The sequence below is a fragment of the Antechinus flavipes genome, chromosome 2, assembly GCF_016432865.1.
Source record: "Antechinus flavipes isolate AdamAnt ecotype Samford, QLD, Australia chromosome 2, AdamAnt_v2, whole genome shotgun sequence".
In the NCBI taxonomy this organism is placed as follows: Eukaryota; Metazoa; Chordata; class Mammalia; order Dasyuromorphia; family Dasyuridae; genus Antechinus; species Antechinus flavipes.
In genome coordinates, this window is record NC_067399.1 from 264,103,425 (window position 1) to 264,131,241 (window position 27,817).

General features: G+C 33.7%; 1 protein-coding gene across 1 annotated transcript in view; it reads right to left on the reverse strand.

Annotated features, from left to right (window-relative positions):
• Window positions 1-27,817, reverse strand: part of RYR3 (ryanodine receptor 3) — a 438,620-nt gene that overhangs the window by 145,119 nt on the left and 265,684 nt on the right. Inside the window, exons 44-51 of the mRNA XM_051973649.1 lie at window positions 27,246-27,392; window positions 26,198-26,313; window positions 21,202-21,317; window positions 20,535-20,602; window positions 8,813-8,934; window positions 3,087-3,136; window positions 2,574-2,634; window positions 1,319-1,557 (exon numbers count right to left, since the gene is read on the reverse strand). Of these exons, the coding sequence (XP_051829609.1) occupies window positions 1,319-1,557; window positions 2,574-2,634; window positions 3,087-3,136; window positions 8,813-8,934; window positions 20,535-20,602; window positions 21,202-21,317; window positions 26,198-26,313; window positions 27,246-27,392 (919 nt within the window). The remainder of the gene's footprint in view (window positions 1-1,318; window positions 1,558-2,573; window positions 2,635-3,086; window positions 3,137-8,812; window positions 8,935-20,534; window positions 20,603-21,201; window positions 21,318-26,197; window positions 26,314-27,245; window positions 27,393-27,817) is intronic.

Below are 27,817 nucleotides of genomic sequence, written 5' to 3' on the forward strand. Positions count from 1 at the left end.
GGTCCATGAATAGATAAAATGTGTTATATTGAGGGATCCAACTAAAAGCAAAAGCGGCTTCATGGCTAATTTTACACATTCTTTTCATTGTTCACATTTCAGTTACTTGGCATGAGAGAAGGCATCAGCTAGAAAAAGTCTGAGTTGAGATTTTTGGCTAGTTCGGATCAGGGCCAGGATTCCTTTATGGGGCCATAATGCTATACTGATTCTTGTTATGTAGAAGTACTGCTACGCTGGGAAAAGTTCCATCTAAATCTGAAGGCTTCTTTATTTGTAGGACTTCCAAACCCAAGGGAAATGCCACATTGAAATTTCCTCCTGCTGATTTTAACCGATTAAAAGTTGCTAGAATAATGGAACCTGAAAAATTAGCTTACTAATTCCCATGGTTACCTTAATCTTTTCTTGTCTTCTTGATACTTAGGCATTAATTTATGCTTCTTAAGGATGCACCAAATCTATGATTTATATACTCTTATAATGATCAGTTACGTATTTTTAAAGGGGGAAAAAACTGATTTCTGATCTGTTATATCTTCCAAATACCTGCTTGCTTCTAACACTGCTTTCAACAGAATTTCAACAAAGCTGATTTTAAACAGTTCATTTATTTTGGCTATATGACTTATCCTATTTTTTCCCCCAAATAATTAATTTTAGTTGCTCAGGAGTCAACTAGACCTTAGATATCTACAGTCAGTTAAAATACAGGCATAATTTTGTTAATAGAATTTTAAAAAGGCTTGCAAAATATTATCTACACATGGCAGCTTATGAACAATAAAATAATATCTGCTACTTTCTTTCACCAGAGAACTCTGTCTTAATAAAAAAGCTAAAGTATTCAAGACGCTTTTGCAACTTTTCTTATTTCTGATTTTCAAACTGTTCATTATGGATATAAACAAAAAAACAAATTTATATTAATTTTTGGAATTATTGTATTTCCTATAGCCATAAATAACTTCTGAAATTAACTGATAATTCCATACATGGGAAAGTCTATGTAAGGAATGATTAAAAGATCCAGATAAAAGATCAGTAAGCCATGGAATGGAAGTTAAATATTTTTTCCACCCTGTGTTTACATTTCTCTGTAAACAACTTTTTATTTTGTAAAGTTAGGACTAACAAAGCAAAGAAATAAAAACACGGAAGAATCAAACATCTTACTCAGACCTCAGAATCTTTCTGTCTGTTCTGAATAAAAGGAACATTTTTTGCTTGTTGGCCATATGTGAAGTTACAATTTTGCCAAGTCTTTATAAATCAACAGTAAATTTAAACAAAACAAAACAAAACAAAAACAACTTACAGAGCAAATCCACTCCAAATTGATGCTGGGCAACATGCTCATAGATGGAGGTCAATATAGGTAAAAGAGCCACTGTGGTATAATTGATATTTTGAGAGACACCTTTAATCTGTGTTCGGGAATGAGTGAACTTCCCAAGCTTTAAGTTTTCTGAAGTCTTCTCCAAATCTTCTGCCGCATTTTCGAAGAATGCACGTAACCCAGCCTTTACCAGCTCTGATCCTGATTTCATTACTGTTCTGTAAATGTAAAAGGTCAAAATTGGAATCTTTCTATGACTTTTATTGTACTGTATTTTGATAACTGGTGTTTCAAATGGTGTGTTGGAATGTGGTTTAGATAAACATTTGGTTTTCTAGTCACCAGAATATGGTATATTGGGTTTGATGAGAATAGTTAACTTTTTTTTTTCTCTTGCTAGGCAATTAGAGTTAAGTAACTTGCTTAGGGGTACACAGCTAGGATGTATTAAAAATGAAACTCAGCTCCTCCTGACTACAGGGCTAATGCTTTATCCAATGTGCCATCTAGCTGCCTCTTAAGAGTGAGAATTACACCTTTAAAGTAAGCAATTCAACTCAAAATATATTTATTATCTGTTTATCTAGTTATAGTGCAATAACTAGTTGAAAAGAATAAATGCTAGGATTCCCCCAAATAAACAGGATGAGCAAGAAATTAGCTTTAGTTATGTATTCCCTAGATTAAGGGAAAATTATATTTATTTGCATGCCTCTATAAGCAAAAGCTCATGAAAAAAACCTCCCTGAAGTTCATCAAAAAATTATCATAGCAAGAGGCCTTCTGTCTTCCCAACAACAATAGCAACAACAAAAACCCAATTAGATACTGATTTGAGGAGAGTCTATATCACTTGATTTCATGGAGAAAATTGAGGAAATGATAATAATTTCAAGAAAACCAAATTCAGAATTTGATAAGGCTTTAAGATTTTGGTGTATTGGATTGTTAGAAGAAAAAAATTGACTAACTGGATTTTTAAATATACAATCTCTTAGCAGGCTACATGGGGGAAAAGGCACAAAAATGTCAGAAATGGTTTGAGGCCATAACAACTAGTGAAGGGATTGTGAAGGCTTTTCAATTAATGATTTGACACATCCTCTGCCATTTCCCTTTCTTAGGCTTCCCCAGGAAGGCAGTGACATGCATTTTTCTCTAAGGTAATAAATGAAGTGAGGAAGGCAGAGAAGCAATTTTTATAAGGTATAAAAGAAAAATTGGACAAATTTACCTAGTGTCAAGGGTCTGAGCTAGGATGTGCAGGCAGCTCACCATTGTAGTGGAATCACTTCCTAGAATGAGAATGTAAAAGATTACCTGTAACTTTACGGATTGTTGTCTTTCTTTAAAATGTAATTTACTGTACACAAAGTTCACACATTGTAAATCTGTTTTAATTAAGCACCAATACATATAATGCTATGCCTCTGCTTTAAAATGATGCATCTATTCTATTATTACTATATTATTCTATTTACTCAGCCTCCATTCCTAGGAGTGTGGAAGTTAATCTTAAAATATTCATTAATGTGGAAAACAGGATTTGTTAAAGAGACAAGAAGATAATTTAGCATGCTTTAAATTTAAGATAAATATGTGTGACACTTCAGTCCAAAGACTCAGGTTTATTAATAAAGCACCGAATAGAGAAAAAAACAAACAAAAAAAAAAACAACACTGCACGTTTAGGATAATTATAGGGACAAGGGCAGGGACAGCTTAATCAATACTTCATTGAACTTACCAAAGAGGGAAATCCTATGTCTAACAAGAGCAGCAAGTTTGCAGAATAGGCTAAAGCAGAAAAGAATGCAAAAGAGCAGGAAAGGCAGAGAGATTACACAGTTGTTCAGAATTCAACATTCAACAATGGGGAACAGAGTGAAGAGAAGGAGGGAAGATTGCTGCAGTTCCCTCAAAGGATAACTGTATCACACACAGAAAGACATTCTGTTTCTATCCTATAATGTGATCATAAAGATTAAAAATAATATATCTGGCCAATGTGGAGATTTGTTTTGCTTCACTATTTGTGTTTTTTTTTTTTAAACAAGTTTTATTTTTCTTGCTTTCTCAATGGAGGAAATGGGGAAGAGGGAGAGAGAATGCAGACTTGAAATAAAATTGAAATGAATTTTTAAAAAAAGAAAATAATACATAAATGATGATTGTTGTATCTTTTTTCCCTTCTGAGTCAATTGGGGTTAAATGACTTTCCCAGGGTCACACAGTTAGGAAGTGTTAAGTGTCTGAGACCAAATTTGAACTCAGGTCCAGGGCTGGTGCTCTGTCCACTGCTCCACCTAGCTGCCCCTTGATTGCTGTATCTTGCAGCATTTTAAGTCACATCTTGCTCCAATATGTTTTTATAACACTTTCAAATGTAATGGTATATTATGGTCTTTTTTAAAAATTTAATTTTATTTAATAATAACTTTATATTGACAGAATCCATGCCAGGGTAATTTTTTACAACATTATCCCTTGCACTCGCTTCTGTTTCGATTTTTCCCCTCCCTTCCTCCACCCCCTCCCCTAGATGGCAAGCAATCCTATATATGTTAGATATGTTGCAGTATATCCTAGATACAATATATTATGGTCTTTAAATAAGTTAAAAGAGTTTAAGGAGAAATGGTAGATCATTGTATGTTTTGTGTATGGGCATTGTGCAATTGGGAGAGAGTGGCAGAATTTATTTGACATATATGAATAGTGATGATTGAAAGAGCAAGGACAAATCACTTCTCATTTCTGAACTAGTTTTCTCATCTGTAAACTGGAGCTAAAATATTTGCACTACCTATTTTATGAAATTGTAAAAGAGAACATATTTTGAATGAGATGGCTTCATGGTATTATAGAAAAAAAACTGACCTTAGGGTTAGGAAGATCTGGATTGGTTTCCCACCTTTGAAAAAGAAGTTATGATCCTAGGCAAAACACTAATCCTCTCTAAGCCTCACTTTCCTTATCTGTAAAATGGGGATAATAATAGTATTTACCTTACAAAGGGTGTATTGGAAGGAACAAACGAGATCATACATACATATTATATTATTTTGCAAAATAACTCATTATAAAGGAAGTTCATACATGAGAATATTATTCAAACATAGGGAAATTTTGTGCTACAGAACATGATTTAAAATAAATAATCTTTCTGCCTTGTGATGCTCATTAAATTACTGGCTGAATAGATGACCATATTAGTGGTCTCCCTATACTTCTTGGGATGGCTAATATTTCTCCCAAGAAAGAACTCTTTGAAGGAAGGACAGTTATTTATTGCTTTTATTTTCTCTGTACTTTATCTAATTTCTACTTGTTAAAACTGTACCCTGGAAGGCTCTGACCAGATGTTATTTCCTCCATAAAACTTTACCTCATTTTCCAATTGGAAATTAACTTCCCATTCTCATAAAGGTCATAATGAAAACATTGATAATAGCTCACATGTATATAGTACTTTATGATGCACTGAAAAGGGCTTTATAAGCATTATTTAAAATGATTCTCACAATACTGAGTTATTTAAAGCAAGTAATATTATTTATTTTTACAGATGAGAAACTGAGACTTCATTAAAGTACATGCCTAAAGACATATTGCTAATAGTAGACAATCAGGGATTGAAACCAAATATCCTAACTCTAAATTCATTTATTTTTCTACTGTAATGACTATCTTTCAACTTCAATACCATTTTGTTTGTACTTCTTTTATGTGCTTAATACATTCTATTTTGTCTCACAGTTATTTGTGCATGTGGCTTATTTTTCCTGATAGACTAAGAGCTACTTGAATCCAAAGACTGCATTATTTAGTATGGCATCTCTTAAAATTGATGGATAATAAATGTTTATTGAATGAAGATGTGTAAACATTGAAGGCTGTTGGGAACTTGAACTTTTTTTTTTTGTTAGAAGACTTAAAAATTTATTCTCTGGCCCCATTTGTTAGCTCTAAGTATTTAATGGAAGATTCCATTCAGAATATTTCATCAGAAGTCAATTTTTCTAGCCATGAAAATAAGTAACAGCTGTAAACCCCAAATAATAATATATCAAAAAAAATTGGGCATTATATTAAGTAGAAAATAAATATTTTGTACCTCTTTACCCTTTATATTTGACTTTTAAGTTATTCTGTGTCTAAAGAGAACTATGATGACAGGGGTGGTTGGTCAAAAGAACTGGTTCTAGAGAACTCCGGTTCATCCACAAACAAACAGAGTCATAAAGCAATTTTATCTTAATAAATCCCAGTTTCCTCCTCTATAAAGTGGCTTATAAGTTTTGATTTTTTTGGTCTGAGCTTGTTATTTTCCTTGTGTAGGAAACTACAAGGAAACTCTAGTCTATTGATACATAGCAGCAACTCTTCACTAACTTACAGTTTTAGAGAATTGCATAGCACATTAGGAAGTTAAGTGATTTGTCTAGTGATTATATATTATAAAAAGCTATTGGATCCAGGTTTTCCTATAATGGAACATACAGTTTATGGGAGTCTGAATTGTGTAAAAGCTGTTTCACAAATACAATAATGGTATTTAAAGATAATTCTTACAAGAATAATGTTTTGGGGATCTAAGTAGATGACTGACTTGCCTGGCTCTAATGCTTTTGTGGCATCCTAAGTTTTGTAAGAATTATCAATGAAAAAACAGAGCCCAGACCTAGAACTCCAAATCTTTTCCTATTTACATGGAGAATGCTTTAGAGAGGATTATTACCTTAAGCCTTGAGTTGCTAGATTCTAGAGTTCCTCTACTCTGCTTATCCATGGCTAATTTCATAATACTAGAAATTTTGAAGGTAACAATTTAAAAGGATTCCTGATTGCTTCTCTAACTTTAAAAGTCACCTGAAGAATGGGAACCAAAAGAAAAATTTGGGAACATATGATACTATGACACAAGAGGCATAAAGCATAATAAAGCAGCATAAATATGAGAGTTAGAGGGCTTGCAAATATAGCCTTATTCAATATATGCATTTCAATTTCAATTTCTTTTTCTTTTCTCTCTTTTTTTTTTTTTTTTTAAGGAGGAAGCTATGCAATTGGGATTAAGTGACTTGCCCAGGGTCACACAGCTAGTAAGTGTTAAAGGTCTGAGGCTGGCTTTGAACTCAGGTCTTCCTGACTCCAGGGCCAGTACTCTATCGAATGTGCTATCTACCTGCTCCAATACATTCATTTCAATATTCCATTTCGGTAATTAGTTAGTAAGAAAAATATAAATATAATTTAATGGGAAAAGTGCTAGAGGAGTCAGGAGAAACCTGGATTCAAATTTACCTCTGATACTAATTCTGTGATAAAGGGCAAGTACTCAGCCTCCTCAAACTTTAGCTTCCTTACCAGTTAAATGAGACTAAACCTATAGTTATTATGTTCTAAAATTGTTGGGATGCTTAGAGGAGATAATGCATGTCAAGGACTTTTCAAACCTTAAAATGCCATATTGTCAGCTATTATTTTTAGTATACTGACAATTCAACAATTAAAAAAAAGTTTTTTGTAAGAATTTATATTTACCTACATTTTCTATCGTTTCTCTGTACGTTTGTGTGTGCAATGTACATGTACACACATTCATGCATATACATGATAATTTCCAATAAAGTCCTACTCTGATGTCTCATTATGATATAAAGGTGAACCTGGATTTTCAAAGTTATTTTAGCAGAGCATAAATTGGGATGGTATAGAGTGGAGGCAAAACTTGAGAGGCTTTGAACACAAGCCTAGTGATGTTTACTTTATCTTTTTTTAATGTCTAGTTAAACTAGGTTTGGAAAAGTTCATTATCAGGAGGTTGGCAATTAGGTGATGAATAATTATGGTCACAGAAACTAATGAATTATAGCAAAAGGTCCTAAATGGGCCATTGACCATAAAGTTTTCCCCACTCCAATCCATTTTATACATTGTTGCCAAAGAATTTTTCCTTAAATATAGAGATGACCATGTGATTCCCTCACTAAACCAGTTCTAGTGGCTTATTTATGTATGTGACATATATATGTGATATTAATGATATTATACATTATATTTATATATAAATTTATATGTTAACTATGTATTTTGATATGTATTTGCTTCCATTTGAATGTAAACTTATTTCAAAGAGGGATTGTTTCATGCTTTGTATATGATTTACAATGTCTAGGACAGCACTCAACATATGTTATGCATTTAATAAATATTTATTGACTGATTGAAGACCATCTACTAAGACATAGAGAGTTTGCAATGTGTCTGAAGGAGTATCTACATGAATAAGATCACAAATTTTTTTATGTACTGAATTAATAGACTTGAGATGAAATTTCAGTAAAGAGTTAAATGGTGGTTCTATAAATCTATTTCCTTGAATTAAAAAAATAAGTAATGAGGTATTTTTAAGAATAGGAAAAGTTTATAAGTATACACAACGGTTCTCTTTTGGATTTATTTAACTGTCTCATTTTCCAATTTTTATTTTGTCTCATATTTTCAATAGTTAATGAAATAAATTTAGATTATTTAAAATGTTCAAATTTTTGAAATATTTACAGATTTTTAAGATTCTCTTATCTTAGATTGGGACATTTCCCTTTCTTTAAGTTACTGAACCTAAATATTTATTTTTGTAAAGTTCTTTATTTTCCCCTACATGATTAGTAGTGTTTGACACCCAGGGAACTTTATGGCCTGGATACTACACAATCAGTAGACATTCTTAAGAGTTTATGGATTGATAAGCTAACATTTTAGAGGTTTTGTTGCTGAAAAGCCTGGACAATTTATTTTTACCTGCACCATACAAAAGCATAAAAATCTAGATTATTGTTGAATCTATTAGACTTGAATCATCTTACTTCTCTGTTAGTCATCTATGTGTGTGCACATTGAGATCTAATATTAAAATATAGCTTTGAAGAAAATTCTTCTTCCCTATCAATGGCTTAAATCAGGTTGAGTCTTCCTGGTTCTTGGGTTAGGTATTTTAGGTGGAGAAAATAGAGTAAGACTTACTCCAATGACTTGTATAAGGCATGATTCACTTTTTAAGACATTCTGAGAATGTGATTAATAAAAATGTAGTTGTCTGTAGAAACCTATTTTTCCTTAAAACTATATCCCCTCTTTCCACGTCTGAAAATGCTACAAGTTAAAAAAAAGTTACAAAGTAATCTCAGGTTTTACTTAAATATTAATTGAGGAAAGGCAATGAATACATAGAACTAACCCCTCTTGCTTCTCTGTATTTTAAGAGACAACAGACAACATTACAATATGCCTTTTTCCAAAAAAAGAAAAAAGACAAGAAAACTAAGTGTAGTTAGCCACAAACTATCAAATCAATAATCAATTCTTAAAATGTCTAAAGGACTTATTCTTTAATTTTAAAGAAACTGAGTTTTAAAATACAATATACATAGATGCACATTGTGAACTTTCCATTACACATTGGCTCACCTGGCCACCATTTCTTTCTCTTTATTCGAGGCATACCCACTGCTACTGAGCGGCTTTAATGGGGATGAAAGGAAGTAGAGGCAGTGATTGGTGAAGTACTGATCGACCAAAGGAAGGAGAACCTGAAAAATTAGTTGTAGGTTAACTTTTGGGAGTAAGAATCCACAAAGGACCCATTTTTTTATTTTTTTAAAATTTGTTTCTTCTTCAACTCAAGGGGAAACTCCTTTAGAGCACTTACATTTCTAGGAAGCTTTTGAGGCGGCATTTAGAAGATGTACTCTTGAATCCAAGCACTTATTCATTCATTCATCTCAAGCTTTTAGATGTCTCAGAATCCTATTCTCAAAGTTGACCCTTTGAGGCCAACTAGTCCAAACCATAACTGAAAAGGAATCCCTCCTATTATACTACTGACAACTAGTCAATCTGTCTAGGGCAACAATCATTATAATTACACTGAATTAAATTTTGTTTTATTGTTTCTTTCATTAATCATATATACTTTTGCCTGCTTCTCAATTCATTCTGCAACAATTTGAGCTTTCTCATATTTCTCTGAATTCCTTATATTTGCCATTTTTTATGATGTGATAATATTGTGTTATATTTATGTATGATCATTTGTTTGATTATTCCTTTACTGGATACCCATTTTGTTACTATGAAAAATGCTGAGATCAAGATTTTGGTTTCCCTGACTTAATTTTCATCTGTCTTCAATCAGTCTTCCACAATCCTGCCAAAGTGACATTACTAAAGAACAGATCTATTTCTCAATATCAGTCCATTTCTCAATAAATTTGAGTGAATTCATTTTAAACTCCATTTGACACTTAAAATCCTTTACATTCTGCATTTCTATTCCTATTTCATATTACTGTTCTCATGCATTCTGAATTCTGGTACATACATAATACTGCTCCTCACACATATCTTATCTTATCTTTACAAAAAATGTTCTGCCATGCCTGAAATACACTCTCCTCAATTCTGCTTTTTAGTATCCCTAAGTTTCCTCCTTCAAATCTCATCTTAAATGCCACTATTCATATGAGGCCTTTCTTATTTTCTTGACTCCAATATTTATTCCCAAAATTGCCCCCCACATTACCATGTATTTATTTATATATATTTATGTTTATGTTGTCTCCTCCATGGAAATTAAGCTTCTTTTTCTTTTTCTTTCTTTCTTTATTCATTCATTTGATGTTGTGAGCTTTTTCTTCTCAAAAGGCAGCCAGGTGATAAAAGTTCAGGTCTTTTATTATCTCCAATATAGCCCGGTTAGCTTAGAGGCCTATCTCTCTGCTTGGTTCCAAGAGCTCTCTCCGAATGTCTTTAAATCCAAAGGTCTGGTCCTTCAGCCTCTGCCTCTGCTTTCTTCAGCCTCCAGCCAGCTCTACTCTTCATGTCATTCCGGCGAAATCTCGACTTGTAGCTTCTTCACTCTGAAGAACTTCTTCGACTGGCCCATTGGCCTATTTATGCTCCTTCCAGAGAGAGGGATTATGGGTTTTCTCCCATAGTGCTCTTTGGCCCAAAGAGCTTCAAGGGAGGTATGACCTCATTGAACTCCAATGAGTAAAGGTGTGAACACAAGCCTTGTATTAATTAGTTCTACTTAGTACCTTGTTTCAGGTTCTGCCCAAAACATCTTCTTGTAAGATTAGATCAACTCTAATTAGTTAGCAGTTAGTAAGGATTCCAACATCTCCCCCTTTCTTTTGTTTTAAAACATAGGGGGTTTCTGAGGGGGTACACATAAATCCATCAATATGTGCCAGAACTTTGTAACAGATATACATGGTATACATAAATCCATCAATATGGGAGGCATTATACATAATTTACATAAGCACATAGCAATATAACACAGGCTAGTAGTAATGTAACAAATAACATGAATCATCCTGAAAATTTACACATGTCCATAAGTCCTAGAAATAGTCCATAAGCAATCCATTGTCCATTAGTTCATATGCCAGGAATCTAATAATTCCTGTAAGCTCTGAAGTACTGCAAAAAGTCTCATCAACTATTTTTCATCTCAGGGAACCCAATGATTCTTGCTGGTTTTTCAGGAACTGAAATAGTTTCATCTTGTCTTAGGAAATCCAATGATTCCTGGGATTTTAAAAAGTTCTTTTAACAGTCTCATTGTCAGCTGATTCTTTCTCCATCTGTGGAAATATAAGCAGATCCTCTTCCCCAAGCAGTTAACCCAATTCCCTTCTATTTACCAAATTTGGGATTTTTCCTCATCATCTGGTAATTACATTGGAGCTGTTTGCACTGGATATTGCCTTGTTGTCTTAAAAGGCCTGTAGTCTTCCCAACTGTAATCCTGATTGCTTTTCTGTTGTTGATGACATCAGAGTTCTGAATTTCTAAAGTCTCTCTGGGTGTAACCTCAGCTGCTATCATGCCCCACCTGTCCTTTGATTGATACTTTGGAGCTGGGCCTTGCCTCTCATTCTTCTGGGTCAATATACATTTAGAGGCCCAATGAAAGCCTTGGTTACATTTTGGACATGGGGTTTTGGGTTTTCTCTCACCCTGTCTTCTCATTGTATCTCTGTATCTACATTGGGCTCTTAGATGTCCAATTTTTCCACATTGAAAACATCGATGAGTTTCTCTATAATTCCTTTGCCAAGAAGGACCTTGTCTTTCCATGTTCATCATAGTTTGGGCATAATAAGCATTTATGTCCACTGTGGCACAGCGTCTTATGATCTCTTCTAAAGGAGCATTTTTGTCTAGCCCCCATATAATTCTCTTGCAAATCTCATTGGCATTTTCCTTAGCCAGATGTCTGGTCATTATTTCTGTTGCTGTATTATCTCCAATGGTTCTTATTACAGCTGTTTGTAAACGTCCCACAAAATCTGCAAAGGGTTCATTGGGACCTTGCTCTATTTTTGTGAAAGCATTATTTCCATCTTTCTGTCCAGGGAGAGAATTCCAAGCTTTTATTGCAGCCTTAGAAATTTGCTCATACACTGTTATGGGATAATAAATTTGTTCTGAACTCTCTGCATACTGACCTTCACCAGCTAGTTGGGCAAAAGCAACTTGTACAATAGCTCCTGTTTGCCTATTGCGTTGGGCTTGAATCCTACATAATTCATGAAACTCTGAAAGCCACAATAAATTTTGTCCTGGTTCAAGACATGTTTTAGCGATGGATTTCCAGTCATTCGGGGTTAAGATTTCATAAGACAAATTATCCAGTAACATCTTCACATAAGATGATGTAGCCCCATAAAGAGTGCAACCCTTTTTCAAATCTTTAATTTTTTCCAAATTAAAAGGAGTGTATCTTCTCTCTTTTTGACCTGAAGAGTCAATCCTTTCAATCACAGGATATGCATTTATAAAATCAGATATATCTTCTCCTTCATTTTTTGCTTTAATTAATGCTTTTTCTAATCTTGTCAAATTCTGCTTTACAGGAGAAGCTGACTGTGTTTCTGTCTCTCTCCCTCCCCTTGTTCCACCCATGAAGGGTTAATTGCGGGGGGGAGGGTCATGAGATGTGGAATCACTTAATTCCTCCTGCTGTGAAGTATCATACTCAGAATTGTAATTAACTCCATTCTCATCGTTGAGCGCCAAAATGTTGTGAGCTTTTTCTTCTCAAAAGGCAGCCAGGTGATAAAGGTTCAGATCTTTTATTATCTCCAATATAGCCCGGTTAGCTTAGAGGCCTATCTCTCTGCTTGGTTCTAAGAGCTCTCTCCGAATGTCTTTAAATCCAAAGGTCTGGTCCTTCAGCCTCTGCCTCTGCTTTCTTCAGCCTCCAGCCAGCTCTACTCTTCATGTCATTCCGGCGAAATCTCGACTTGTAGCTTCTTCACTCTGAAGAACTTCTTCGACTGGCCCATTGGCCTATTTATGCTCCTTCCAGAGAGAGGGATTATGGGTTTTCTCCCATAGTGCTCTTTGGCCCAAAGAGCTTCAAGGGAGGTATGACCTCATTGAATTCCAATGAGTAAAGGTGTGAACACAAGCCTTGTATTAATTAGTTCTACTTAGTACCTTGTTTCAGGTTCTGCCCAAAACATCTTCTTGTAAGATTAGATCAACTCTAATTAGTTAGCAGTTAGTAAGGATTCCAACAATTTGATTCTTTTGTTGAACTTCAGGCTTATTACAGAAGGAATGTGTGAATAATAAAGAAAATTGGGGGCACATAATCAGAGTTGCATATACTTCTCAAGTACTTTGGGCTATTGTTTTTATGTATATCCTATTACTACACAAAATAGATGTTTAAAAGCAACAATTGTCTAGAAAGTGGTACAGTGAAACAAATGAACAGAAAAGCATTTATTTATTTACTAATGTTTCTGTTATTATCATTATTGATTTGATGCAATTTTCAAATATTAATAATTTGAAATAATATGAAAATTATGTTGCTTTCTTTTGACCATTTGTTAAGGAAGAGCTGATGGGTTTATATATGACTATCACACTTTTACTGATGATATCTAAAAGATATTTTCCTTCAGTTTAGATTTTTTCACCTACCTGAAATGATTTTGATTATACAAAAGACTTTCAATTATATATAATCAAAATTTTCTATCTTTTGTGCTTTCTTCTATTCATTGTTTGATTAATAATTCTTTCTCCAGTCATTTGTGAAAGTTAATTTTATACATTTTTCTCTAATTTTTCTATGATGTAACTTTTTATGTATAGGCTTCATATCCAGTTGGAACTTACTGTAGCATATGATGTAAGGTTTAAACCTATTTTTGACAAAATGTTTTCCAGTTTTCCCAGAAGTTCTTGTTGAAGGAATTCTTTCCCTAGTAGTTTATATTCTTGGGTTTATAGGCTACTGGGCTAATGAGTTCAATTACAGAAAGGAATTCTTCTTATTTATTCTAAATAGATTTTCTATTTTATTCCCCACAAAAGATGCTTCAAATGTTTTCTTTTCTTAAATCTCCCCATTCTGCATCCCTGAGACCCAGTCTCTTACTTTACTGAAGCCAAGTCTTTCCTTTTATTAAATAAAAACTCCTTAATATCATCCTTTATTCTTTCCCCTTAGTTTCCGATTATGAGGCAGCCTTTTTCCATGTCAAGGCCCAATACCCTACAAGTGTCATTGAGTCCATTCCTATCTTTTATTTTATAGTATTTATTTTTTATATTTTATTGTAAATTACAATAATCTCTCTCTCCCTGTTCAGTAGTTTCTTCCTTCCTTTAAACATGCCCAAATTTTTCCCATCTTTAAAAAAACTTCTCTAGATGCTATCAGCTCCTCAAGCTATCATTCTATGATATCTGCTCTTTCTAGACAAACTTCAAAAAAACAAATAGACAAGAACCCCCCTATCTATATTTGGGGAATATAGATACTTCCTTTCTTCTCATTCTTTGCAATCTGGCTTCTGAACTCATTATTTGAAAAAAAAAATTATGTCTTTCTAAAGTTACTAATAATTTCCTCTAATTATTTCCTTTAAAAATTATTTTATTTGTCTCAATTACATGTAAAAACAATCTTGAATGATTCATTAAGAAGTTTTTTTGAGTTCTAAATTCCCTCCCTCTTTTCTTAAAAAGGCAACAATTTAATATAAATCGTACATGTGAAATCATGTAAAACATTTAGTCATGTTGCAAAAGAAAATTCAGACCAAAAAAAACCTCAAGAAAAATAAAGTAAAACAAGTATGCTTCAATCTTCATTCATATTCCAACCATTCTTTCTCTAGAGGCAGATAACATTTTTCATCATAAGTCTCTGGAAATTGTCTTATATAACTGTATTGCTGAAAATAGTTAAATCATTCACAGTTGATCTTCATACAATATTTCTATTACTGTGTACAAAGTTCTCTTGGTTCTGCTCCCTTCATCTTTCATCAGTTCATATAAGTCTTCCAACTTTTTCTAAAACCATCCTGCTTGCTATTTCTTATAGCACAAGAGTATTCTATCATATCACATACCACAACTTAATCACCTATTCATTAGTTGAGGGTTATCCCTCAATTTCTAATGTTTTGCCACCACAAAAAACTGCTATAAATATTTTTGTATATATAAGCCTTTTTCTGGTGGGTTTTTTTTTTTCATATCTTTGGGATGTATACCTAATAGTAGTATTGCTGAATCAAAGTATATGAACAGTTTTAGAGCTCTTTGGACATCATTCTAAATTGCTTTCCAAAATGGTTGGATCAATTTATAATTCCACTAACAGTGCCTTAGTATTCCAATATTTCCATGTCCTTTCCAGTATTTGTCAATTTCCTTTTCTGTCATATTAGCCAATATTCTAAATGTGAATGTGTTCCCTCAGAGTTGTTTTAATTTACATTTCTTTAATCATTAGTTAGTAGATATGTAGCACAGTGAATAAAGTATTAGATCTAGAGTCAGGAACACCTAATTCAAATCTTGCCTTAGATACTTGTTAGCTTCTTGATGCTAGGGCAACTCTATTAAAGTCTATTAAATCCTATTTAATTCAGTTCCCTCATCTTCAAAATGAACTGAAGAAGAATGTGGCAAACTATTCCAATATCATTGCCAAGTAAATTCCAAAAAGGGTTTAGAAAAGTCAGATATCACTGAAATGTCTATACAACAACAACAACCAAAAAAAATAGCAATTTAGAATATTTTTACATGACTATAGATAGCTTTGGTTTCTTCAACTAAAAACTGCCAGTTCATATCCTTTGCTCATTTATCAATTGAGGACTAAACTATATTCTTACAAATTTGATTCAATTCTCCAATTATTTGAGAATTGAAGCATTTATCTAAGATTCTTACTATAACATTTTTTTTTTCCAATTTTCTGCTTTCCTTCTAATTTTAGCTGCATTGGTTGTGTTCATGCAAACCCTTTTTAATTTAGTGTAATTCAAATTATTTATTTTATATCCCATGATGCTATCTTTTATTTGCGCACAAATTCTTCCTTTATTTTATTTGTCTCAATTACATGTACATTATATTTTATCCATAGATATGACAGGTAAAACTTACCTAAAAATCCTAAAATCCTAACTTGCCCTTTATGTCTAAATTATGTAAACTTTTTTTAAACCTTATTTTGATATATAGTGTGAGATGTTGGGCTGATGTAGAGGGCTGAAACTCTGAATCAGACTAGAGAGCACTTAAGGCTACCTGATATGAGACAATGGCTCTATTAGCATATATTTGGATGATCGCCAGGTGATGTGGAGAGACCCAGAAAGTGGTGAATGGAAGGGACCAGATAGGCTAACTGCTTGGGGGAGAGGATTTGCTTGCATCTCTACAGGTGGAGAAGGAATCAGATGGGTGCCTACGAGCCGCATTCGCCTTGTCCATCGCAGAAAGATGGAGCAGACCCTTGAAACAAAGGAGAAGACCCAAGAAATATCGGGTGGTTCTGTTGCTGATTGTGTTCACAAGAATTATTAGATTCCTGGCACATGAACTAATGGACAATGGAATCCTATTGGACTGTTTCTAGGACTTATGGACATGTGTAAATTTTCAGATTGATTCTTGTTATTTGTTACATTACTACTAGCCTGTGTTATATTGCTATGTGCTCATGTAAATTATGTATAATGCCTCCCATATTGATGGATTTATGTATACCATGTATATCTGTTACAAAGTTCTGGCCCATATTGATGGATTTATGTGTACCCCCTCAGAAACCCCTATGTTTTAAAACAAAAGAAAGGGGGAGATGTTGGAATCCTTACTAACTGCTAAGTAATTAGAGTTGATCTAATCTTACAAGAAGTTGTTTTGGCCAGAACCTGAAACAAGGTACTAAGTAGAACTAATCAAGACAAGGCTTGTGTTCCCACCTTTACTCATTGGACTCCACAAGTATGCTAGCTTCACAAAGTACACTTTCTAACTTCAAGAGAGTTCACACCTCCCTTAAAGTCATTGGGCCAGAGAGCACTATGGGAGAAAACCCATAATCCCATTCTCTCAGAAGAGGCAGATAAAACGCCAGCGATGAAGGATCTATGGCAGAATACTTTTTTCCTCTTGGCTGGCTGATCGCGCTAGACTCGAGAGAAACGACTCTGCTGCAGAGAACACTTTTGACGGACTTCAGTGGAGCTACGCCAGAAGCCCTCTCTCCGCGGCAAATTGGTGCCTGGGCCCCCCAGAAGGAGATAAGAGAGATCTTCCATCTCTGTTGGAGGCAGAAGAAGGCAGAGGCAGAGGCTGAAGGACAGAACCTTTGGATTTGGAGACATCCGAAGGGCTCTAAGCCTCTAAACCGGCTGTCCTCTGAGAACAAACTCCAACATTTGAACTCTAACATCTGTTCAGTAGTTTCTTCCTTCCTTTAAACATGCCCAAATTTTTCCCATCTTTAAAAAAACTTCTCTAGATGCTATCAGCTCCTCAAGCTATCATTCTATGATATCTGCTCTTTCTAGACAAACTTCAAAAAAACAAATAGACAAGAACCCCCCTATCTATATTTGGGTAATATAGATACTTCCTTTCTTCTCATTCTTTGCAATCTGGCTTCTGAACTCATTATTTGAAAAAAAAAATTATGTCTTTCTAAAGTTACTAATAATTTCCTCTAATTATTTCCTTTAAAAATTATTTTATTTGTCTCAATTACATGTAAAAACAATCTTGAATGATTCATTAAGAAGTTTTTTTGAGTTCTAAATTCCCTCCCTCTTTTCTTAAAAAGGCAACAATTTAATATAAATCGTACATGTGAAATCATGTAAAACATTTAGTCATGTTGCAAAAGAAAATTCAGACCAAAAAAAACCTCAAGAAAAATAAAGTAAAACAAGTATGCTTCAATCTTCATTCATATTCCAACCATTCTTTCTCTAGAGGCAGATAACATTTTTCATCATAAGTCTCTGGAAATTGTCTTATATAACTGTATTGCTGAAAATAGTTAAATCATTCACAGTTGATCTTCATACAATATTTCTATTACTGTGTACAAAGTTCTCTTGGTTCTGCTCCCTTCATCTTTCATCAGTTCATATAAGTCTTCCAACTTTTTCTAAAACCATCCTGCTTGCTATTTCTTATAGCACAAGAGTATTCTATCATATTACATACCACAACTTAATCACCTATTCATTAGTTGAGGGTTATCCCTCAATTTCTAATGTTTTGCCACCACAAAAAACTGCTATAAATATTTTTGTATATATAAGCCTTTTTCTGGTGGGTTTTTTTTTTTTTTCATATCTTTGGGATGTATACCTAATAGTAGTATTGCTGAATCAAAGTATATGAACAGTTTTAGAGCTCTTTGGACATCATTCTAAATTGCTTTCCAAAATGGTTGGATCAATTTATAATTCCACTAAATTCCAATATTTCCATGTCCTTTCCAGTATTTGTCAATTTCCTTTTCTGTCATATTAGCCAATATTCTAAATGTGAATGTGTTCCCTCAGAGTTGTTTTAATTTACATTTCTTTAATCATTAGTTAGTAGATATGTAGCACAGTGAATAAAGTATTAGATCTAGAGTCAGGAACACCTAATTCAAATCTTGCCTTAGATACTTGTTAGCTTCTTGATGCTAGGGCAACTCTATTAAAGTCTATTAAACCCTATTTAATTCAGTTCCCTCATCTTCAAAATGAACTGAAGAAGAATGTGGCAAACTATTCCAATATCATTGCCAAATAAATTCCAAAAAGGGTTTAGAAAAGTCAGATATCACTGAAATGTCTATACAACAACAACAACCAAAAAAAATAGCAATTTAGAATATTTTTACATGACTATAGATAGCTTTGGTTTCTTCAACTAAAAACTGCCAGTTCATATCCTTTGCTCATTTATCAATTGAGGACTAAACTATATTCTTACAAATTTGATTCAATTCTCCAATTATTTGAGAATTGAAGCATTTATCTAAGATTTTTACTATAACATTTTTTTTCCAATTTCCTGCTTTCCTTCTAATTTTAGCTGCATTGGTTGTGTTCATGCAAACCCTTTTTAATTTAGTGTAATTCAAATTATTTATTTTATATCCCATGATGCTATCTTTTATTTGTGCACAAATTCTTCCTTTATTTTATTTGTCTCAATTACATGTACATTATATTTTATCCATAGATATGACAGGTAAAACTTACCTAAAAATCCTAAAATCCTAACTTGCCCTTTATGTCTAAATTATGTAAACTTTTTTTAAACCTTATTTTGATATATAGTGTGAGATGTTGGGCTGATGTAGAGGGCTGAAACTCTGAATCAGACTAGAGAGCACTTAAGGCTACCTGATATGAGACAATGGCTCTATTAGCATATATTTGGATGATGGCTCTCTTCACCATTGGTTCTTGCTGAATGTTTGGGAGTAAGATAATCACAGGCAAGGTTTGGAGGGCAGAGGGAGAGAAGTGAGAGGCACTTAGCAGCAGGATGAGGAGGAGAAAGGCTGGAGACTCTAGACTCCAGAATCCAGGATACATCTTCGGCAAGTTGCATGGCAGCTTTCCGGCCTCCTTCATGTCTCCCCTAAAGACCAAGGACTTTGATTTATCCTGACTCTGGCTGACCCTGAAGCCCTCTAGGGAGCTAGCCTGGTCACTACAAGCTATATCTAGTTTCTATCAAACTGCTTTCCTGTTTTCCTAATTATTTTTGTCAAATATTGAATTTTTATCCAAATTACTATGTCATTTACTACTTCCATAGTATACAAACATACTTGCATAGTATGGTAGTGTAGTCTATTCCACTGATCATGACTCTATTTTTATTCCACCACTCTACAGATTCTTTTGATGATTACCCACTTTGTAATATAGTTTGAAATTTGTAACTGCAAAGTGTCCTGCTTTCACATTTTCTAGGTCTTTAAAAATGTAAATCATCGTGTAAGCATTTCTTATCCATTTTTATGCTTTTGCTGTTTATCTTACAAATCCAAATATTGGAGTTTGTATTTGTTCTCACTAAATTTCATCTTATATTTAGCCCACAGGTCCAGCCTGTTGAGAACTGTAAGGTTAGTGATCTTTTCTAAACCATCTGTACATTTGATAAGTATGCCATATGCATATTTAACCCAATAAATTATAAAAATATTTACCACAGCAAGGACAAGAGTAAAACCCCATTGCCTCCTGATCCTGAAAGAGTTAACACTGTATGAACCTTAGGACTTTAGGACTTTCAAGGTCTGATCATTCAACCATTTCTAAGTCTACCTCTTATCCTACCATTTTGTCCAGATTTCTCTTTGCTGTCAACAAGGATATCAAATATAGTGTTTCTAGATAATTCTCTAATCTATTGGCCTAGAAACCTTGTTAAAAAAAGGCTAGAAGGACACTCAGCAAAGACCAGAATGTATCTAAACAAAGGATAAGGACTCTTGCATATGGAAGGGGAAACACTCTACTTTTCAAAGATTGGCTAGAATTTTCTTTAGGGAAAGGCAGATAACAGGAAAAGAAATGGCATCTGTGATACCATTATTTACTCAATTAGCTGTTGACTCTTAATGGCCAGATTACTCCCAATGCCATTAAATTGCCAATTGTGACATTATCAGGGTCATAATCCCTTGAGTCCTGGTTTTTTTCTTCTGTAAAATGAGGGGGTTGGATTAAATGACCTTTAATCTAGCTTTAATCCAACGATAATCATTAAACTCAGTTATAAATGAAAAAAAAAAACATTAATGTTATGGGTGCAGGGTGTCACTTACTTTGGCAAAGAACTTAATCTCTTGATCATGGGGAGACCTCTCTGTTTTCCCACTGCTAACAATGGCTTCTACAAAGATACAATTGACACAAATATCAGGGAGGATAAGACACAGGTGTCGCATTAAAGAAAAACCAAAATTTGAAACACGTTTTCCAACATGATTTGTGGTCCATAAAATACTTCGTTCTGCAAATATATTAACTATTATTACCCCTCCTCCACATATATATGTATGTATGTATATGTCATGGTTTATATTAAAAACATCTAAAAGTTTTAGAGTCATTCAAGCTCAGCAAAAATTAGCAGTATGATATGGCATAGCAAATAGAAAAGCTAACAGAATTATCATTGTTATCTCAGTATTCTTAATTGTCATTGCTCTTGTCTCTGTTAAGCAAGAAAATAGGCACAGAGAGATTCTATTATTCTGTTCAGTTGTAACAAATATAAAGAAGTTAAACTTGTAATTAGTCAGATCTAGCAATAGAATCAATGTTTGAAGTCTAGTAGTTTGGAAAAACAAAATAAAACAAGATTTTTCTTACAACAAATTGTCAAATGTCAAAATAACTATGGAAAATAATATTGCAAAATAACCATTATTTAAACAGCACAGAAAGAAAAAAGCAGCAACTTTGTCAATATTTCAGGATTAAACTTACCCAAATGGGCGATAAACTCTTGAGCAGAATCAACATATTTTAGAATCTTCTTTAAAAATTTATAGGCAAACCTCTTTTCCATTGAGGAGGCATCCAATTCCATATCCTTCAGATTCCTAATTTATAAAATGGGGATACTAATAGCACAACTTACTACACTAACAGTGTTGTTGTGAGGATGAGGCTTTGCAAGTATCAACTGAAGAAAATGGAAATACTTAGCTTGCAGAATGCCAGACTTGTTGGAAAGAACACATAATGGGGATAAAATTGAAAGCCCCATTTAATTAGAAGAAAGATCAGAGTCTGTTTGGCTACTAGGACAAAAGTGAAAACAATGCGTAGAGGTTGCAACGAGGTAATAGGAATGGTATAAGAAAAACAAAACTCTCTACTCTTGAAAGGTGTCCAAAAATGTAACTGCATGGTTTGGAAAATGATAGTTTCTCCCTTACTGAAGGTAAGGCTAGTGAATGCTCATTAAATACATTATAGTGGGGATTCTTTTTTAGATGTCAATTGGACTTCAGTTAGTTGGAGCTTCTGAGGTTCCTTTTAATTCTTGAGATTGTATGATTCTATCTCATGGGTTCTATTTCTTAGCTCAAATTAAACCTATTAATTCCTTTTTTTTCAAAATAAATATTTCAACTTGAAGCTCCAAATCAGCAGTATGTCATTATATAATAGAATTTCAGGTCTGGGAAATTCCTTGAAAAGGTCATCATATTTATTCCTGTTCATATGGTAATCAGACTGGGAATAAGGGTTTTAGTCATTTATATCTTCTGGAATTTCAGCTCTTTAGGTCATGAGGCTAGGAGGAATACATTGGTCTAATGGATAGGAAAACAAAATATTACTTTTCTAATCATCATCTAGGTAAGAGAACTAATGACACCTATATTAGCATAAGTAAAACCTTACAAATAAAATTAATTTACATAAGGATCATTTCATTATTAAAAAAAAAAGGATGTTTAGCCATTTAGAGGTATTCAATCTAAAAACAAATGAATAAATAGAAATGAAGTATTATGGGCCTTGTTGCCACAGCCAGCAAATGTCAAGTCAGAAATTGAAATAGAAATGGGGAGGAGAAATTAGAGTTATCAGAGACATTCCAAAGATTCAGGCCATTTCATTCTCTCCCATTGCATTTTACATTCCTCTGTGTTCTCTATGCTGACATGGAAGGATACTGTCAATTGTAAGGTACCAGAATAAAGGCAATCGGTTTTGCAAAACTAAGAGAAAGCAGATACAATGGAAAGTATGCTCAATTTGGACACAGAGAATATAGCATTCATAATTATCCTTATGACCTCGAATGAATCATTGTGTGCCTCAGTTTCCTTATCTGTAAAAAGTAGAGGGTTGCATTAGATATCCTCTGAGATCTCTTTCAGCTCTAGAACAATGATTCAATAACTCTAGAAAGATGGGTTTTGGATGTACTTGTTACTGAAGCAATAGCATGCGAATGAAGTTTACATACATAGATAATTGAATAAATAATAGCCAAATAGTGGAGCTTTATGGATTAATTGCTATTTTTTTTAGCACTTTATTTTTCTGTTCATTACTCTCTCTTTACTGAGCTGCATTAGACTGAACTGAATCTACAGCCTTTCATGTACTGAATTGACACACAGTGAAATTTCTTTTTTTTTAAATTGCTAATTTCTTGAAATATATTTTTCCACTAGAGCTTTGATTTTAGAAGGTCTTAGTACACATAAGCACAAACATACTTGAATTAATGTTTTTTTTTCACTATCAGTTCAACTTTGAAAAATAAAGTTAGTCTATAGTCATTTTGAATAAAATGTTTTTGCTAATCTTTAAATTGGGAGATTGTTAATATCAATGCAGTTACAATGAGTAATCTGACAGAGTTGGATCAAATTCTTTGAATGCCTACATCTTATTAGCTTAGAAAGTACCAAGTTATGTTGCTGTTCATACTCCATTCCCAGAATACCAATGAGAATGCAAGGGAGATGAACTAACTAGATTTAAGTGAGACAAAGCTGCACAAAGTCATCAGTCTCATCCTCTCCCATTGCATTTTACATTCCTCTGTGTTCTCTATGCTGACATGGAAGGATACTGTCAATTGTAAGGTACCAGAATAAAGGCAATCAGTTTTGCAAAACTAAGAGAAAGCAGATACAATGGAAAGTATGCTCAATTTGGACACAGAGAATATAGCATTCATAATTATCCTTATGACCTCGAATGAATCATTGTGTGCCTCAGTTTCCTTATCTGTAAAAAGTAGAGGGTTGCATTAGATATCCTCTGAGATCTCTTTCAGCTCTAGAACAATGATTCAATAACTCTAGAAAGATGGGTTTTGGATGTACTTGTTACTGAAGCAATAGCATGCGAATGAAGTTTACATACATAGATAATTGAATAAATAATAGCCAAATAGTGGAGCTTTATGGATTAATTGCTATTTTTTTTAGCACTTTATTTTTCTGTTCATTACTCTCTCTTTACTGAGCTGCATTAGACTGAACTGAATCTATAGCCTTTCATGTACTGAATTGACACACAGTGAAATTTCTTTTTTTTTTTAATTGCTAATTTCTTGAAATATATTTTTCCACTAGAGCTTTGATTTTAGAAGGTCTTAGTACACATAAGCACAAACATACTTGAATTAATGTTTTTTTTTCACTATCAGTTCAACTTTGAAAAATACAGTTAGTCTATAGTCATTTTGAATAAAATGTTTTTGCTAATCTTTAAATTGGGAGATTGTTAATATCAATGCAGTTACAATGAGTAATCTGACAGAGTTGGATCAAATTCTTTGAATGCCTACATCTTATTAGCTTAGAAAGTACCAAGTTATGTTGCTGTTCATACTCCATTCCCAGAATACCAATGAGAATGCAAGGGAGATGAACTAACTAGATTTAAGTGAGACAAAGCTGCACAAAGTCATCAGTCTCATCCTCTCCTTCAGGGTCATCAAAGTCCAGTGGCAAGACAAAGGTTCAGATAGCTGGTAGTAACTCAAAATGCAGTGGGCAAGCTTGGCTTACTTAATTAAAGTCTTTCCTAATTTCAGCTGTGACAAAAGATGGCCCCATTAGCCGACCCCAAAAGTCTCTTTTTAAAAAATTTCTCACTCCCTAATTATTTTCATCTCTTGATTTCTCTGGCTCCCATAAAGTCCCAGTTAAAGCCTCAATCCCTCTCAAATCTAAAGTATCCTTTATGTTGATTGTATCATTTTTTTTCTGGTATATAGCTTGTTCATACATAGCTGAATGCTTCTTGTCTCCTTCATTAGATTGAACTCCTTGACCACAGGGACCATCCTTTGACCTTTTATGCCCAATACTTAACATAGTGGCTGGTATATAATACAAATTTTTTAAATTTCTATGTGTTAGAAGTTCAAATGTTGGAATTCTTGTTCTTCTCAAGGCACAGCCGGTTTAGAGGCTTAGAGCCCTTCGGATGTCTCCAAATCCAAAGGTTCTGTCCTTCAGCCTCCAACCAACACAAAGATGGAATGTCTCTCTTGTCTCCTTCCGGGGAGCCCAGCCACCAACTACAGTGGTGTGAGATGAAGATGAATCTGGTTGTCCACTGAACTCTCCACTCGTAGCTTTATCCTCTGAAAACCCTTCGTCTGCCACCAGAGTTGCTCCTCTCAAGTCCAGTTGAACTCTCTTCTGCGACCAGCCAGCCAAGAGGAAAAAATGTATTCTGGAATGGCTGTCTCGCCTTATATGTGAATCTTCTGAGAGAATGGGATTATGGGTTTTCTCCCATAGTGCTCTCTGGCCCAAAGAGCTTTAAGGGAGGTGTGGACTCCCTTGAAGTTAGAAAGTGTACTTTGTGAAGCTAGCATACTTGTGGACTCCAATGAGTAAAGGTGTGAACACAAGCCTTGTATTAATTAGTTCTACTTAGTACCTTGTTTCAGGTTCTGGCCAAAATCTTCTTGTAAGATTAGATCAACTCTAATTAGTTAGCAGTTAGTAAGGATTCCAACACCTATGTATTAATTATGCCATATCTTTTCTTCAGGAGGTTCAAGATCCTTTATTGAGAAGATGCAGCTGTATGCATCTCTCCTTAGATTTATTTGCTTATGTTCCTGTACCATATACAAAAGTTTGTAGGTAACTAACAAGTAGTACACACAGTGAAATTTCAAGAAAAATTCTAAGCTTTTAAAGTAACTGAAAAAAACTTTCCCTAGGTTTCTAGTCAATGTGATACATTCATAACACTATAATTTTTGACATTTTAGGCCACCAGTTCTCAAAGCATGATTTGGGAAATCCCCGGGTTCCTGACATCTTTTCAGGAGATCTGTGAGATCAAAACTCTTTTCATAATAATACTAAGAAATTATTTGCTTATTAAAGTACTTTCTTTTCCATCTACTAATCTGTAGGAGCATAGGTTTTCTTCATATGCCTCAATGAAAACAGCATATCATAATAGGCTGAATCCAGAAACATATCCAAACAAAGCTGTTTCCTATTAAACCATATGTTAAAGAAAATGTGCAAAAATATGTAAAACCATACTATTTGTCTCAATTAATTTTTGCTTTGAAAAATGATTTTAATTATGTTATTTATATAAAATGTAAAAGGTTTATTATTTTTGACAATGAATAAATATTTCAAACATTTATCAGTATTAATTTCTAATAAGCTAAAAATCAGTAAAATAGAAACTGTGACAAACTTTTTCATTTATTACAACATCTATTTTTTTCTTCAATCCTCAAAGGTAGAAAATCTTGACAACATATCTTGCATTGTGAATGACAAGAAGAACATAGAAGGGATATCAGGAAGTTTGAATTCTATTGCTAACTCTATCATTGACCAATTTTATACTACTAAACACAGTTTTATTACCTGTAAAACAAAAGAACTGGACTGGATGATCTTAAAGGTCCTTTCTAGTACTAATAATTTTCATTTGTGAAATAATCTTAATTCTAAAATACATTGTTAAAGGTAAATTCTGAAGAATACATATAGTGAAAACATTAGCACTGACCTGGACTTCCCTAGAAAGCACAACATTTGAAAGGTCAACTGGAGCAGGAGTGTAGCTGTTGCCCTAGAAAAAACAAATTAAAATTACTTGATCTGTCACATCTCCTTCATTTTTATTATTTTATAATGGCTTCTGTTATTTTTAGCTAGCACATTTTTAGCAAGTCCCTTCTCTTTTCTATTTTGAATAATTGGGAAAAACGAAGAATGTGTACTTCCAAGGGATACAAGATTGACTGGAGTTGGTACCAAATATACTAAATGATGGAAAAGAAGGTGGTAAGAATAATCAAGGAGTGTTTGCTTTCATTGTGAACCAGACTTAAAGACTTTATAGGGAATTGTCCTGAATGTTGTAAGAAATTAGGAAATCTAGTGGTTGGGGTATAAGAATTATGAAAAGTTGTAAGACAGACAAAAAGAAGGAAAAGAGGAGAAATACAGGAGCAGAAGAGTGAGAAATAATACTAGAGGCAGGAGAGTTAACTAGTTCCTAATCAAGATGGGGAGGGGAGGTGGTACTAACAGGACTTAAAGATCAAGGGGAGGCTTACTACAGGAGTCCTCAGAACTGCAAATGACCCAGAGGATTTAAATATACTTAGAGACTCATAGCTGTTAATTTTCTAATTTTTGTTTTGTTTACCCCTTTAAAAAATAAAATTACATTTTATAATATTATGAACTAATATTGAAATATTGCCTATAAGCAAGGATTTTGTCTTGGGATACCAAGGATTATGATGCATATTATCTCAGATTTCTTGATGAGCTAAGAGAGTAAGGCCATTTCCCAAACTGTATCTGTGATTGTTGTGTCAACAGATAATTTCTGACATAAAGATTATATAACAAAGATTTTTGTTTATTTGTGTGACAACCACCCAGTGATACCCCTAAAGAAAATCTCATGCCATGAAATTACATGGACACTATGCCAGAGTACTTATTTCCTTATATTTTTAAAAAGTCTGGCTTTAAGCAGTTTTGCCTTACTTGGCTGACTTGGGAAATGCTGCGAAGCTTTTCATTTTCTCGCTGTTGAATGATTGCTTCACTTTCTCTGGTTCTCTCTATTGTCCAGCCCACAGCTAGCATGGTTTTGAGAGACTCTCTGGCAGGCCAGCGATAAATTTCCTTCTCCTAGAAACAAATTCAAGTAAAAGTGATTTACAAAGTACAGATATTTTGATTAACCTCTTTATCTGAAAGGGATGCAGTATGGCACCTTTTAATTTAAATTATGGCATAAATTATTAATGGATGAGCTAGCTATTTCAGGGACTACACAATGCCACTGGGTAAAAAAAAATTAATATTCAAGACCCTCAGGAAATTCTGTTTCCTTCATTTTAAGTGTGTCATGCTATTCAAAGCTATTTGGAGTTTTGTGAGGAAAAAGAAGGCACAAGAAAACAAAAGTAAGAAAATAGAGATGGGCATTTTAATTGTAATGGCAGTGGGGAGTAATATTAAAATGTCTTGACAAAGAAAATTCCATTTTAGGCAGTTATCGGATTCTCTTGACCTCAAAATTAGTTCTGGGTCTCCCTGGGATTTGGCTCAAA